The sequence below is a fragment of the Haliotis cracherodii genome, unplaced genomic scaffold (genome assembly GCF_022045235.1).
Source record: "Haliotis cracherodii isolate W230 unplaced genomic scaffold, xgHalCrac1.p SCAF_15, whole genome shotgun sequence".
Taxonomy (NCBI): Eukaryota; Metazoa; Mollusca; class Gastropoda; order Lepetellida; family Haliotidae; genus Haliotis; species Haliotis cracherodii.
In genome coordinates this window covers 21,694,229-21,709,808 of record NW_027266270.1, presented here as the reverse complement: position 1 = coordinate 21,709,808, position 15,580 = coordinate 21,694,229, and the positions used below count along the sequence as shown (strand labels likewise).

Below are 15,580 nucleotides of genomic sequence, written 5' to 3'. Positions count from 1 at the left end.
AAAGAGCTAAACACATTTGACAAATCAGAAGCGGAACATGTGACTGAATAAAACGGGCCACAAGGAAGAGGTCCACTATAATGTCACCTTCCACTCACACGTCAAGTAATGGAGGAACATACACGTTGTCTTAGTGGTAAAATCTTGGCTCGTTTACTTCGGATTTCCTATATGGGTGTGATATGTACATGTAGAGCCCAGATCTTGTGTCCCTCACAGTGATGTTCCTGGAATATCTCGAACAGAAACGCAACACGTAACTCACTCACTCTGCATAAAGTCAGACAACATCCATTACAACATCATCTTCTCGAGGCAAGAGAGTTAACTGACTTTAAAAGACCAGTTTCCACTCTTGCCGAACTATGCTGGAATTCCTGGGCTCAATCGTAGCGCCACCAGTGGCTATTACGAGTTATGTCTGAGTTTGCATTGTTAGGGGCGTGTCACAAACAATTGATGATAGTTTCGAATCCTGTCTGACTCTGAATCTGTTTCGTGGTTTGTCATCACCCTACTCTTGCTCATATGCGATTTAAGACCTGAATTACTTCGGACCTTCTTCCTTCATACTGTTCGAAGCGACGTAAAAACAAACTCACTCAGTCAATGTAAAAGGAATGTTTGCAATTACATACATGTTAATGCACAACATCTCTATTACACACGACATGACATGACAATTTTAACGGAGTTACCTCCCTTACACTGAGCCGATGCCCACATAACACGCGGGTCTGGGGGAAAATGCGTTGTATCCTTTTCTATGGTCTTTATTTCTCTGGATACATGTTCGTATGTGTGTTTACTATCGTACATGATTGATTGCAATATGTACCCAAATAAATACGTCAGGTGTGTGATGTTATGATGCGTGTACTTCCTGTTGATGTGGTCAAACAGACTCTTCACAAGTTTGTTTGATTGTTTGGATGTGCATCATACAAGCTATATGCCAACACGTAAATCAATGTCAACGGACGATTAATGATATCAATAGAATGATATTGTTACGACAATAAATGTTCGCTCAGAACCGATCATCATTGTATGTTATCAGCTCTCCGTTTGGAATGGATTGAAACAACATTTTGCAGTTGAGTCGTGTGACTCTATATATGTATATATTATGACGACAATAAATGTTCGCTTTGAACTAATCATGATTGAATGTTATCAGTTCTGTTTGGATTAAATTGAAACGACATGTTGAAGTATAACCTCATTTCAAATAGGTTGTGTTCACATTCTTTATTATTAGTATAATACATAGCTTATAAGTTTAGATTTCAATATCTATAAGATAATAATAATAATAATAATAATAATAATAATAATGATAATTTGCTTTACAAACTAATTTTAAATGAGATTGAAAAATTGAATCATTTTGGTATTATATTGAAAGAAAGAAATTGTCCACGAAGATTCTTGAAAAAAATAATTGCCTGCCACAAAAATTACATTATTGCAATGTGTCTTCTTTAAGAAAATCAGGCTCATAGTTCTAAATAAAAAATATATATCTGGTTTGGTAGCTGTAGCTGAAAATAGATAATCTCGACACAAAATCCAAGCACCCCCAGCACATCCCGTTCACCGCCCCACCCCCGCGAATATCAAATGGTCAGTCGCTGAGCTTCACGAGGCGAATAGCGTGTCTTTAAACGACACCACTACTCATTCCCCTTTCATACGGCAGCTCGGGTATAGTAGTGATAAACCAACAACCATTATTATGCCACGTACAAGGGGCGCCACTCTGTACGGCAAAACTCGACGCTTCAGACGACTAGGCCCGTCGTTCTCCAAGTTGTGAAAAGGGTTTACCATTTGACACCACAAACGCAATGTGCCAACTGTAACCAATGCATCTCCTACATAACAAGCATCTCTACATTAACAATGCACTCTGTTATATACGACACATACGTACTTGTTAGACATTTGTTATTTGTAAACAAAGAACGTTTTATTACAATGATATGCAAAGTTCATAACTGGTTCATAAAGAAGCATATAAGGATGTAAAATCAAAAGCAACTTCACAATCTACAAAATAAACAAGTAATTGAAAACACATTACTATAAACACGTAACTGATATAATATTTCCAAAAATAAACAATAGTCCTTTTTCATAAAATAACGGCTGCATAACACAATAAAAAGTGGTAGTGTTGATCAATTATACTTCGTCATAAAACAACAATAGTAATGCGCTGATTTGCACAGTATGCAGACCGTGTTTTGAATGGATATTCCTCCATGAAAGTAAAAATAATAGAAGGAAATTCTTAAATGTTGGCGAAAACATATAATGTTTTTACTTAGTTTTAAACGTAGTTTTGAAATGAGAGCTAATATCAGTCTGTGTATGTTAAATTCTGTGTTTGTCATTTAAAAATGAAACAATTAGGTATATAAATAGAAATACTTGGGGTGGGTGGGTAGATTTTCTTTCAGAATAGATTTTACAACACATACGTCGTATTTCATATTCGATACATATTTGCAGTTGTGATAAAAAAATAAATAAAATAAAATATATATATATATATATACGAAACACATAAAAAGTATCTATTTCACACCTGACTTTTGAGAAATACCTAATGAAAAATCGTAACATTCCGTAAAACTATGCAAAACATCGTTTGTTAGTTTGTGTGTGTGTTGTTTAACGCCGCAATCTAGGTAACTGGGATAGGATGACATGCATCAACCAAGTCAGTGCGCCTGACCACCCGATCCTCCCGATAGTCGCCTTTTAGGTCAAGCATAGTCACCTTTTTCGACAAGCATGGGTTGCTGAAGACCTACTCTAAAGCAAATGAGGTTCAGTGCTGTTCACTAGTTACATGTAGATATAGTGTTGGAATACCCGACAGCCGATATTGACTTTTTCGTTTCAACTGAACATATGCAACGTGGGGTTATCGACATTCACCGATCCTTTAAATCAAGGAAGCAATGCTTAAATGTAGTCGGCGAGTTGCCATTTCATTAACGGCATGGTTGTGAGCTTTGTATAATAAAATACAGGGCGCCAAAAATATATGTTCGAATAAGCTGATTCTTTTGAGAAATACTTTTAGTCAGGATCTTGTCCAGAAAGAAGATTGTGGTGTATCAAGATCACGTACTACTTCGGGTCTTCCAGCTTATACATATAACTCGATGACTATCTTTAAACTATCTCCGCGTTACCTAACTATGTAAGAAAAACGAGATAGTGTGTTCGTTTTATTTGTATATATCAATGATTGCTGAGTCAATATGTGTACCAATTTCTTATTATCTTGTGAAGAGTCAAAACGTGAAGGCAAAATCATATCTCGTCGTCCCTTGTTCTGCACAGACACGCGGCAATAGTGATCCCGATTATCTGAAAATAATCAAAACAAGAACTTACCTCAATGTTTCGGAAGTATAACCTGTGTCATTCCTTAAACAATTATCATTTAATTCAAACTATTTCAAAATCACAATGTGATCTTTTAGAATGTCTATGATATATATAGAATAAAATATATACCTTCTACGAATTAGGACGTTTCTTCATCCGACTTACAGCCTGTGTGTTGCCATAATCATTTTCAAAATACATCACAATGTAGGAATTCGCAAATGTTTTTCTTAAGTGATTGTTTTACTTGCATCATTGTTTAAATATTGCGAGGATACCTCTGCGGGTCGCTGCAAGATTGCTATGCTGCGTTAAAGAATAGTCACTCACTCGCATTCACGTTTGGACGATTGAAGAGCAGAACGATGACTCGAGTATCCTTTCAAATGAGGGTACATTTAGATTTCCAGAGATACTCACTGTGACGGCAATGATGACCGCCTCAACGATGAGCAGCACCGTGCTGTACTGCATCACGGTATCCTTCAGCTTCTTTAAACATCCCTGTCAGATGTAATGCAAATAGGGTACATTGTTTATGTGTCGCCATTTATGTGTAATTTATAGCTGTGGCTAGCTTTCCGTTTAAGTTGTGGCGTGTCATGCTGATCTTACCAAATGAGTGTAGTGTACAAAATCAGCATGATGCACACATGAATATATAAACACATCGTCATACAGAGAAGAACAAAAAAAGTTGATTCTTCTTTTAGAAAGAAACTAAGAGTAGCCAGGGGACGCCAACAAATAAAGGTCACGTCGTCGTTATATATTAAGACGCCACTAGTATTACGTCAACAGTGGTATCTGTATGGTGCCAAAAATTCGTCTGAAATAATACTCATTCGTATCGTGCGAAGGGACTTTTAAATACTCATGTGGGTAACAAATAGATAAACGACACAAACACTAGTGAATAGTTTGGTGAATGTTCATTCAGTTTGTTAGTGTGTATATGCTTCATAATGTGTTTGTTAGTGTGTATATGCTTCATTATGTGTTTGTTAGTGTGTATATGCTTCATTGTGTGTTTTTTAGTGTGTATATGCTTTATTATGTGTTTGTTAGTGTATATATGCTTCATTATGTGTTTGTTAGTGTGTACATGCTTCATGTGTTTGTTAGTGTGCATATGATCCATGATGTGTTTGTTAGTGTGTATATGCTTCATTATGTGTTTGTTAGTGTGTATATGCTTCATAATGTTTTGATTAGTTTGTATATGCTTCACTATGTGTTGCTTAGTGTGTATATGCCTCATGATGTGTTTGTAAGTGTGCATGTGTTTCAACATGTGTTGGTTAATGTGTATAAGCTTCATAATGTGTTGGTTAGTGTGTATAAGCTTCATTATGTGTTTGCTAGTGTGTATATGCTTCATTATGTGTTTGTTAGTGTGTATATGCTTTATTATGTGTTTGTTAGTGTGTATATGCTTCTTAATGTTTTGGTTGGTGTGTATATGTTTCATTATGTGTTTGCTGGTGTGTATATGCTTCATTATGTGTTTGTTAGTGTGTATTTGTTTCATACTGTTTTGGTTAGTGTGTATATGATCTATGATGTGTTTGTTTGTGTGCACATTCTTCATTATGTGTTTTGGTTAGTGTGTACATCCTTCATGGTGTGTTTGTTAGTGTGCATATGATTCATGATGTGTTTGTTAGTGTGTATATGCTTCATAGCATGTTGGTAAATGTGTACATGTTTCATTATGTGTTTGTTAGTGTGTATAAGCATCATGATGTGTTTGTAAGTGTATGTAAGCTTCATGATGTGTTTGTTAGTCTGTACATGCTTCAACATGTGTTTGTTAGAGTGTATAAGATTCGTGATGTGTTTGCTGGTGTGTATAAGCTGTGTGTATGTTAGTGTATTTATGGACAGGAACAGTCCGTGGAGAATCTAGTCGAATGCATTGGTTGATATGTATAAGTCGCTCAATATCTCCATGTTAATCTTGAACTGTGTCTGATTGTCAGAAATTTACGAAGGTACGTGACATATAAATATATATTCCCATAGCTTACCTTTTTATTCAAGAAATTACTCATTTCAATCGTATTCTTGGAATCCTCCATGCACTTTCCCTTGTCTTTTGGAACAGGATCTTCCGGATTCTTATCTCCTTTCAACACACAACAGGTAACCGGTACTCTTCCCTGAAAAATGTCAACAGTCCGGTGACATGTCCTGGGGTGTCCTGAGGGTAGTTTCCAGTGTGTTTTCCACTATGGATTAGTTATTTAAACTGTGACTCAAGCTCGCCAAGCATCTTATCTCCTGCTGACTGGCCTCATTAGAGATAAATTGGATAAGGCCACTTCATCAGTAGAAAACCTTGCAAAATCTGTGTGTGTGGTAATGGCGTATGTAAGTAATAGAAGGTAACCCGTTCCGGGGGGGCACGGGTGGCCCAGTCGTCTAAGGCGCCGCGATTCGCTGTGCAGAGTTGCGTCCCTTGGGCATGCCAGAAACCTATGATTGTGGGTTCGAATCCCGGTTCGCCCCAATTATGTTTCTAGGTTTGTCAGCACCATACCCGTGCTCGTGGGTTTCACCGAAGTGGTAAACGTCTGAGGCCTGCATCACTTCGGGCTTTTCTCCCACATTAAGCTGACACGCCGCGATATGACTGGAATACTGTTAAAAGCGGTGTTACTCACTCACTCACTGCTGCTCATCACACATGTTATTCATATATACCTCTCATCACTTGGTTTCGGTCATTCAAGCATGATAACGGTATAAGAATCACCCTCGAGGCGTCGCAGTATGCAACAAACCAGAAGTTGTTATCCATATCGTTATAACCCGTTCCGGGCGTCGAAGTAATTTAATGTATTATATCTGTTGTGTGTATCGATTGTTACGTGCTCTTATATGGCTAGAATCGTGCTAAAAGCCGAGTAAGCCTCACTGAGAATGTTTAAAATATCAGTGACGAAAACAGGGATCTTTTTCTCTTTTTCTTGTTTTCAGGTTTTGTAAAGAAAATAATTCTTATGTTTAAAATCATCGCAATGCTATAGGTTTCAATAACATCCGAGATATTCGTAGAGTTTAAGATGGATGGCTCGTCATTTCATATTTCTGAATTCATCATATAAAAGACTATTATGACTAGATATGGCGAACTGATAGGTTAAGTGTTATTCACCAAGAATTTCCATCATAGTCTTTTTCACAGTATTAATCAGCCAAGACACACCCTTGCCAAACGAAAAGCAACATCACGTATGTTGCGTAATATGTTAATGGATACTGGAAGTGAAATATCGTTCTTGAACTAAGTTTCATTAAACATTAAACATATATTATAAGTGTCCACAAACAATACAAATACCATTAATAGCGGCCATGTCATAGAAGATGCATCAGCCACCCCAAACTTACATCAGTTTCATTCATGTAGACTGGTGCGTAGTCTGTATAGTTGGAAACACCACAGCACTCGAACTATAAAGACAAAGATGTGCACATATATTACTGCATGAAAGCACTTCTGAAAAGCGGTCTGTCGCTGGACAAAATTCCTTCCTTCGCCGTGGAAAAATCAATCCAGTGATTGATGTTATGAAAAACATTTGTGTTTGTTGTTTAACGTCGCAATGTTCCACCGATATGAAAGAAGTATTTGAATAATTGAGTCTGGACCAGACAATCCAGTGATTGACATCATGAGCATCGATCTATGAAGAGAAACCTACCCATTATATGATATATATACGAAACAAATAAAAAAATATCTATTTCACATCTGACACTTGAGATGGAAACTTTTTGGGTTTGCAACCGAATGATAAATCGTAACATTCAGTAAAACTATGCAAAGCATCGAGTGGTTGTTTGTGTGTGTGTTGTGTAACGCAGCGATCTAGGTAATTGGGATGTCGCCTCTCACGACAAGCATGGGTAGCTGAAAATCAATTCTAATCCGGATCTTCACGGATCAATCTACGGATACAATGGCATCCAATCAACCACATAACCGAGCCTGACAACCTCATCGATCTCTGAATCACCTATGAAAAATTCTATACGTATATACAAAACATCTTCTTCAAGACGGCATATTCAGCAATTCACTCAGCATATAAAGTTCCTATCCATGGAAGCATTTTCAGCTTTTTCACTGACGTATGGTTATTGACATTCCCATGAGATGTTTGGCTGCGAATAATAATGATATAATATAATAATATAATAATAATAATATAGTTGCATTTCCTTTGGAATTTTGTCTTTATTTATGAATTTTGACACACCAATATGCTCAAGTTGTGGTGCCCTTACAATTGTACATTGCTGTCGTAACAGAAGCGTCTGCTCTGAACATTCTTGGGAAAAGAACATATGTAATAATAACTGAGGACTGGAAGTCTTCTTTGAGGAGCAGTATTACTTAGTGAAGCGATGACCAGTTTTGGTATTAAATATGTATGAAGGATATCAAACATAGACCATAAAAAGATGCGATCACTATTTGCTTTCATTTGGGCAGTCTGTATCTGATCCTAAGCATGGCGTTGTTCCCATCACATAACAGTCAATGCTCAGAAAGAACTTACCGTAACCTGAGCATAATCCCACGGAAGTGTGATCATTGTTCTATCTTTCGCGTATTTGGTCTGCAAGGTTGTGGTAAGGGCGGTTTCAAACGGCGTCACGTCTGCAGACTGGAAACACACAATCAAGGAAGGAATTTCTATATATTCATAGAAAATACTTGAGACAAGTGGAAGATATACCATGTTGATTCACAAAAAAGGATTTGCTGGACTCTTTACAATGTCAGATACATTTGAATATGTGAGATGCTAGCCTCATTAATAACATCTTTGTAACATTTGGGGGAAAGGCATTTAGGCAAGAAGTAGGCAACCCCAGGGGGACATATTGTGCTCCACTTCTTGCTGATTGGTATTTTTATGCATATGAATCGAAATTCTCCTCGGAATGTTCTGATATCATTCAATAACCATCAAGTAGCCATTTCCCTTTCACTGCTTTATCCACCTGAACTAGAAATAAAGGAGTGAAGCCGCTCTCCACAAAACTGTATGGCAAGAGGTCTGACTTCAACATTCCAGGAGTCTACGTCCCCTTCATGTCGAGAAATATTCATGCTTCAGCATTTGGTGTTTACACTTCACAACTTATCGAGCATGCTCTTTCCACCAAGATTTCAAGGACGGCTTTTGCTCAGAAGTTGTTTGATCAAGGTTACAAGGTTTTATGGTAGTTACTAGTATGTAGAGGACATTTCCAAATTTGATGCATCGGTGACAAAAATGATGTCTGATTTTGACGTGAACCTGATGTTTCCATTTTGTTCAAGTGAACAATTAACTTGCCTTTGCATGTGTTTCTGACGTGTGCCACCTGTGGATCAAGATACGCTCACCTTTTCTCGAACACCTTGTATCATCACTATTTGACAATGGTTCATAAAGACATGCTCATGATAAAGTCTGAATCGTACCTGGTTTTGACAGATATTTCTCATGAATATGGAAAGGGTTTTGTCGTTTTTATTCAAAGATAGATACCATTGTATGCTTCCGACTATATCATGACATCAAAAGCGACAACACCTTTTTCCATATTCATTGTACGATTCCGACTATATCATGAGCATGTGTTTATGAATCACTATCAAATAGTGAATATACCAGTCACAAAAACATGCAAAGGCAAGCCAAGTATTCACGTGAAAAAACACGGGAACATATGGTGCATGTGAAAAAGAAGAATTGCTTAAGACAGCATTTTGATCAACGATGCGTTAAAATTGGCTCCACATGTCCACCATAAAACGTTTTGGAAGCCTTACTGAGGCCTTGACTATTGTTACCCTGATCACACAACTTTTGAACAAGAGTCGGGTGATGTTCTTTAAAATCCTATTGGAAAGATGAAATCATCCTTCCTCTTGCTTGTTACACAGTCTTGTGGAGATTTTTCTTGTCACTCGGAATTTTTATGTTCAAGTTTACATATGACACAGATGAGTCGATTTCACTTATCTCTTTTGTTTCTAGTTCATTTGGGTAAACACATATATGATCAAATTTTCCTCAATGAAACCCATCAAACCATTCTGGCTGATAATTGGTGTTTCAAATACGATGTTTAAAATATTATATACTAATGGCATGGAAACACTATTTGTTTAAGTCAATATAGCTTAAATAATTAATTATACATTGTTCGTCTCTACATGAAGATAGATGTGCGATTGTCGCAATGTTTCGAGACCCTCCATATGTTCGGGACTAAATAATATGTTTAAATGTGACTTGATTGGACAAAATATGCGTGTTGTACAAGGCGTACCTGCACGACGAACAAAATTGTGACGACAAAGGCCCCAACTTCTCCGATGACAATTATCACAGAAAAGATGATGTACTGAAAGAAAATCATACGTTAATGACACGATCAGGTTCTGCATAGGAAATAAACCCTTCTCGTGCCTTTTTTCAGAGGTTGATGGACAACGAAGTATTCAGGAAAAAAATGTTATTGGCATATTTGTTTTATAATCGGCAAGTAGGCGTGTTTGTAGGGTTCTTCACAGTTATATCACAGGTAACTTGAAATCTAATTTAGAACTTTGTGTCGCATGAAGAGGTTGGAGCATAATACCAATAGGATCGGTTACATATTGTCGTTCACAGTTACTCTTCCTTGGATAGTATTGTGTCAATGTATATAACCGTGACACATCTTCATTCCAAATTCATACCAATGTGTCAACATATATCGTTATAAACCATTACCGTTGCTTGCAAATTCTTGTGACCATATTTACTCTTTACAAAAGTAATAAAGGCCCGTTCTCTTACTTACCATTCCCAGCAACCATCTGTTCCTGGCAGCAGCCCCGACACAGCCGCAGAAGCAGACAAGCAACACAAGAGCACCAAAACCAATGATGATCCAGGCACTGTTGGTCAGATAATGTCCCCCTTGGTCCAATTCAACGAGGTTTAGGAGTTGAGCCGTTGGAGGGTGAACCCTCAGAAAAATCCCAAAACCTATTGTGGCCATCCCAACAATCTGAAAACGAGTAGAATGCTGATAAACAAGGCAACGATCATATCTAATAGTGTGTCCAGTAAAATATATTACTAATATTTTAACTCGATCAAAGTGAGGCTGAATGCTATGGGCACAGTAAGTGACCGACTATTTAATATTATAATTAAAAAGGTTTTTGGCTATTTTCTTCTTCATTTGTTCTCGATTTCAAAACGTTTGCCCAAGCCCTGTGAACTATGAAGTTCCAGGTTTCAACTAACCAGAGCATTTTAGCAATGTGAAAAAAAAAGTTCTTACCGCAAATATGACATTAAAGAAGATGAAAAGGCAACCGAAAGTCTTCCCACAACAGCCGTATCCCATCTTTGTTCTCTGTAGAGATAAGACTGGTTTTAAGATAAGTCCGAAAGTAAGTCATAAACACATGCTCATGATAAAGTCATAATCGTACAATCGACTCTGCTTTATGCAGATTGAAAACCTTAATACATGTAGTATACGTACTAACTGCAATATATTAGATGCCAGTAACAGAGTGAGTTGGTGGTAGTATTTAAGTAACAACATGTGCCAACGTGAAATTTGGAACTGAAAACAAAGATCGGCGGTGGACGTTTGCTACTTTGTTGGTTTTGTGCGCTCAAGCAGGAGTCTGAGAAGCAAGATTCAGAGGCAAGGGCTGTAGGTCCTGGTACAAAAAAGGGGCGCAATCTGCACAGCCAAAGTGTGCCATTTGTACCACTTACTGTGATCTCTAATATCTATATGAAGCAGAAATAAGAAGAGAATATGCAGCACACATTTAAAGGACCATGGGATTTTATCAAGGAAATAACGATTATGTCCCGTGGACAACTGTCTTCCTTCGCCTGGACATAGCGCTGTCAATTTTTAGTACTCATAATGTTAGCTCTGACGGGATTCGAAGCCACGACGCTTGCAGTGCTTCGAATAGCTAGTCGAGATTGTGTGGCGCGACTAGTGTCCGTTCAACACGTGTTCAGTGACGTTGAAGTCAGTTCGTTTAGCTGGCCACGCAGGTACAAGGAGTTCCAATTCTTCGCAAAATCAATTGACACACGAGGTGTGTTATTCTGTTTACACTGACGCCAAATCCGCAAAGGGGACCACGACTGGCCTGAAAATCTCAACGATATAATGAACACCCCCCATGACGGATGATGCTGTGCTTCAGTTGAAAGTGACGCCAAACCAGATTACACTTATCCACTACCATATCGTTGGTGCTGTGCTATTGTACACTACTTGTAGCTATTTGTTAGTCCTAAGATTTGTTTATGTATCGATGCAGTCTCTTGTTTAATTCAACAATATTAAACCGCGAATGATCTATTGCAGGTTTCATTAAATGCGACGATGATATGAACTGTTCCTGATACTCTTCTATTTGTTCCAAATCCTAAAAATACTGTTGACACGCCTTTGAGGTGAGGTGAGGTGAGGTGAGGTGAGGTGAGGTGAGGTGAGGTGAGGTAACTTGAAGTGAAGTGGGGTTTGACGTCGCGTTCAAGATTATTGCACTTATACAGCGACGCACATGCACGTGTGTGTGTGTGTGCGTGCGTGCGTGCGTGCGTGCGTGCGTGCGTGCGTGCGTGCGTGCGTGCGTGTGTGTGTGAGTTTGCTTGTACTCGCCCGCACTAATACTGGCCTTCTGAAATACCATACCATTTAAAATGGATAAATGGATAACTCACTCAGACACAGTATATTGACTACGAGCACAATATCTTCCTTATGTGTATCACTTCTAAATGCCTTTCAAAGACATAATATCTGAAATACCATTGGTACCTGTCGATAAGTTGGCGTAAGAACAGTGTATGTTTCCTCTAGTCCTGTCGTGCAAGTACTGGATCATATCATACGATGCGACGTTTACAAAAATAATTTAATGAAGAAGCCAAGGAATTGATAGGAAGGGTAGACAATAACAGTTGCAAGAGAACAGTGACAAAACATATCATTACGTATTCGATTTTAGTCTCTCCTTTTTTACGAGAAGGTAGATTTGTAATAAAAAAATAAAAGAGAAGATTACAATGAATGGCTATTATATGGAAATGCATATTACAGTAAACTACGGTTATATCGAACTCAAATGGACCACTAATTTTAGATCGTTATAACCGTAGTTCGTTATAAGCATATATACAACATCTGTACAGCAAATGGCCGGGACCAAACATTAAGTTTGTAATATCCGTCAGTTCGTTATAAGCGTGTTCATTATAAACGAATCGTTATTGTATTGTATATATTTATATCATACGCCATATAAAACATTGCTTCTCGTCTTGTTTGTGTAGCAGGCCACTTCATCTTATCTGCAACCCTTACGTTATTACGACAATGACGTAAAGATGATCAAGCTCGGTTGTGATCATGAGCATGTGTTTACGAATCACTATAAAAAAGGCGGAAAAAAGGGGAGTCCTCGTGAAACCCGAAACAAAATCCGAGATAAAAGTGCCGTGTGACGCAGAAACTAGGCGGAAAGTTAGATTAACATTTGTGAAAACACGCTATAGTATTGCATTTCTATGTAACTTTAGCACGCATGTAGCGCCTCAACACAACGCTTTTGCTTCCGTGCATTACGCAAATCTGTAAGTGTCTCTGTGGTAGTGTATACATTATATAGCGGGAGGTACGGGATTAGATTCCCGGACGTGCCATATCAAATGACTTGAAAATGATACTTGTTGTTACACTGCTGCATGGTATCTAAGTGGACTAGCACTATAAAACCGGCATTACTCCGGACTAATGAAAGCAAGCACACACACACACACACACACACACACACACACACACACACACACACACACACACACACACACACACACACACACACACACACACACACACACACACACACACAGAGACACACACACACACACACACACACACACACACTCTCTCTCTCTCTCTCTCTCTCTCTCACACACACACACACACACACACGCACGTGCATGCACGTCGCGAAATAAGTGCAATAATCTTGGAGGCGACGTTAAACCCCATTTCAACTCACCTTACCTCATCTGTGAAGCTTACAGATACAATCAATTAAACTAACGTTATATTAGCATTACGCTCTCTTCCTTTCGTTTCACGACAAATTTGTTTCTATAAAAACTAGCATACAAAACGAGGAAATGATATTCTAATCTACTTTCGTAAATAAGGACGACTAGAACATGGCAGTGTTGCATTTAAACAACTCCCAGCATAATACGGTTGAAGTTAAGGCGAATGTTCTAATTTTATATTCATAATTAACAACATACCTGTGTAATGTAGACTCCCTGCTAGAGTATGTCCAAACCTTCCGTCACGTACGCTCCTGTCGACGAAACAGACTCCGGGGAGTTCTGGGTAAAACAGCTATCAGTTATACATCCCTGTCGACACTGACTCATTTGTCTTTCATAGCGTAATAGTGTAAACAGGAAAGTGACAAGTCGGACTTGCTGAAATATTTCCTCATATTTCCGTTGAATTGTTCAGGATACTTGTCATTTTATCAATATTAAAGTTTGAAAAACACACAATAGCCAAACTTCATATGTGTTTTGTTGGACACTATATGGGTTCGGCGTGACATTTGCATGCATCAATTGCCAAATAATATCAGAAAATCTGAAATCGTGCACTTTATCGCTATTTCCTTAATGTGTTTCATACTAAAGGTCCTCGAAGTGATTTATCCACGACCCTCGAAATCACACAATCACTCAAAAGTTGTTCTGTTAATATTTATTCCGCAAATTTTATTTGTTGTTAAGGGAAACAGCTCCCTTATAAATATATAATCCCTTATACATATAAACTGCGGCTCTTCGCAGGTGAGTTGAGTTGAGTTGAGGTGATTTGGGGTTTAACGTAGTGTTCAAGATTGTTGCACTATATGGCTACGTGCATGCATGTGTGTGTGTGTGTGTGTGTGTGTGTGTGCGTGCGTGTGCGTGGCTGCTTGTACGAGTCCGTACTAATGCCGATTTCATAGTGCTAGCCCACTGTGATACCATGTCGTAGGTTTCACATGAGTACCCTACTCAGACACAGTATACTGACTCCGAGCCGATCAGTTCTTGTTTAAGAACATTTGATGCTGGGCGCCAGACAGGGTAACAACAAGTACCACCTCTGAACGCCTTTTGGCATGACGTTGATGGGGGGTCGACCTTCCGCTATCCATTGTCGAACACACAATGACATTTAGAAAGTGGTCGCATGTAACAAATGTTATATTTGGGGTAACACTTTCTTAGTAAAGTACAGACTATTTTCTTTACTAAGAAAGTGTTATCCCAAATATAAAATTTGTTACATTTGATTCTGCACTTTACTCAGAAAGTGTTATCCCAAATACAACTTTGTTACATTTGACCACTTTCTAAATAGCGTTGTGTGTGCATATTATATTACCGTTTTATGATTCATACAGATAGATCAGTGGGTGTGTTTATTAGAGATATGAGGAGATTATATATTTGTCTTTCTGTGAGATACTTGTATTATGTTTGTTTGGTTCATATTTATATAGTATGTGCATTTAAATGGCAATTCATAGGTATCAATAATCTGCAAGTAGTGTTTCTCTACGTGGTGGGGAAACATTGATACATGTTAATAAACGGGTATTTTTAGGTACGAGGATGTTTAATATATGGTTATTGACACTAGACCTGTAACGTATGTAAACAGAAAATATCAATACCAGTCTGTTAAATATGTACCAAAGTTATACTTCCCGAACGAATGTTTCCTCACAAACAGTTATGCTGCAAACGTGGCTAGTCACAATTTATTATTAGGCGTTGTCCACACACATATGATTTCTATTTTTATCATTCTCGCAAGTTCACTGTCATACGTTGCCTGTTTACTTAAACTCTTCATGTGTTTTCGCTGTAACTGATGTGTGTACACATAATATCTTCATGTGTTGAGTTGCAGCTGCCGACTGTCTCTTCATGTGTTTTCGCTGTAACTGATGTATGTACACATGATCTCTTCATGTGTTGAGTTGCAGCTGCCAACTGTCTCTTCGTGAGTTTTCGCTGTAACTGATGTATGTACACATGATCTCTTCATG

General features: G+C 38.1%; 1 protein-coding gene across 1 annotated transcript; it reads right to left on the bottom strand.

Annotated features, from left to right (window-relative positions):
* Positions 1–1,355: 1,355 nt before the first annotated feature.
* Positions 1,356–13,872, bottom strand: LOC139461942 (CD82 antigen-like). The gene is made up of 9 exons (XM_071243428.1): positions 13,770–13,872; positions 10,753–10,827; positions 10,264–10,473; positions 9,748–9,822; positions 7,980–8,087; positions 6,805–6,867; positions 5,439–5,570; positions 3,829–3,912; positions 1,356–3,387 (listed from the first exon to the last, which is right to left on the bottom strand). Exons 2-9 carry the CDS (start codon positions 10,816–10,818, stop codon positions 3,331–3,333), a joined length of 795 nt encoding a protein of 264 aa, XP_071099529.1. The 5' UTR covers positions 10,819–10,827; positions 13,770–13,872; the 3' UTR covers positions 1,356–3,330.
* Between the last annotated feature and the right edge of the window lie 1,708 nt (positions 13,873–15,580).

Excerpts from the sequence above, each read along its gene's own strand:
- LOC139461942 (XM_071243428.1), bottom strand. The coding sequence starts at position 10,818 with ATGGGATACGGCTGTTGTGGGAAGACTTTCGGTTGCCTTTTCATCTTC. Across the intron at positions 3,913-5,438 it reads GTAATTTCTTGAATAAAAAG|GGATGTTTAAAGAAGCTGAA; the intron begins GTAAGCTATGGG and ends TACATCTGACAG. Across the intron at positions 3,388-3,828 it reads CGGTCATCATTGCCGTCACA|ATAATCGGGATCACTATTGC; the intron begins GTGAGTATCTCT and ends GATTATTTTCAG.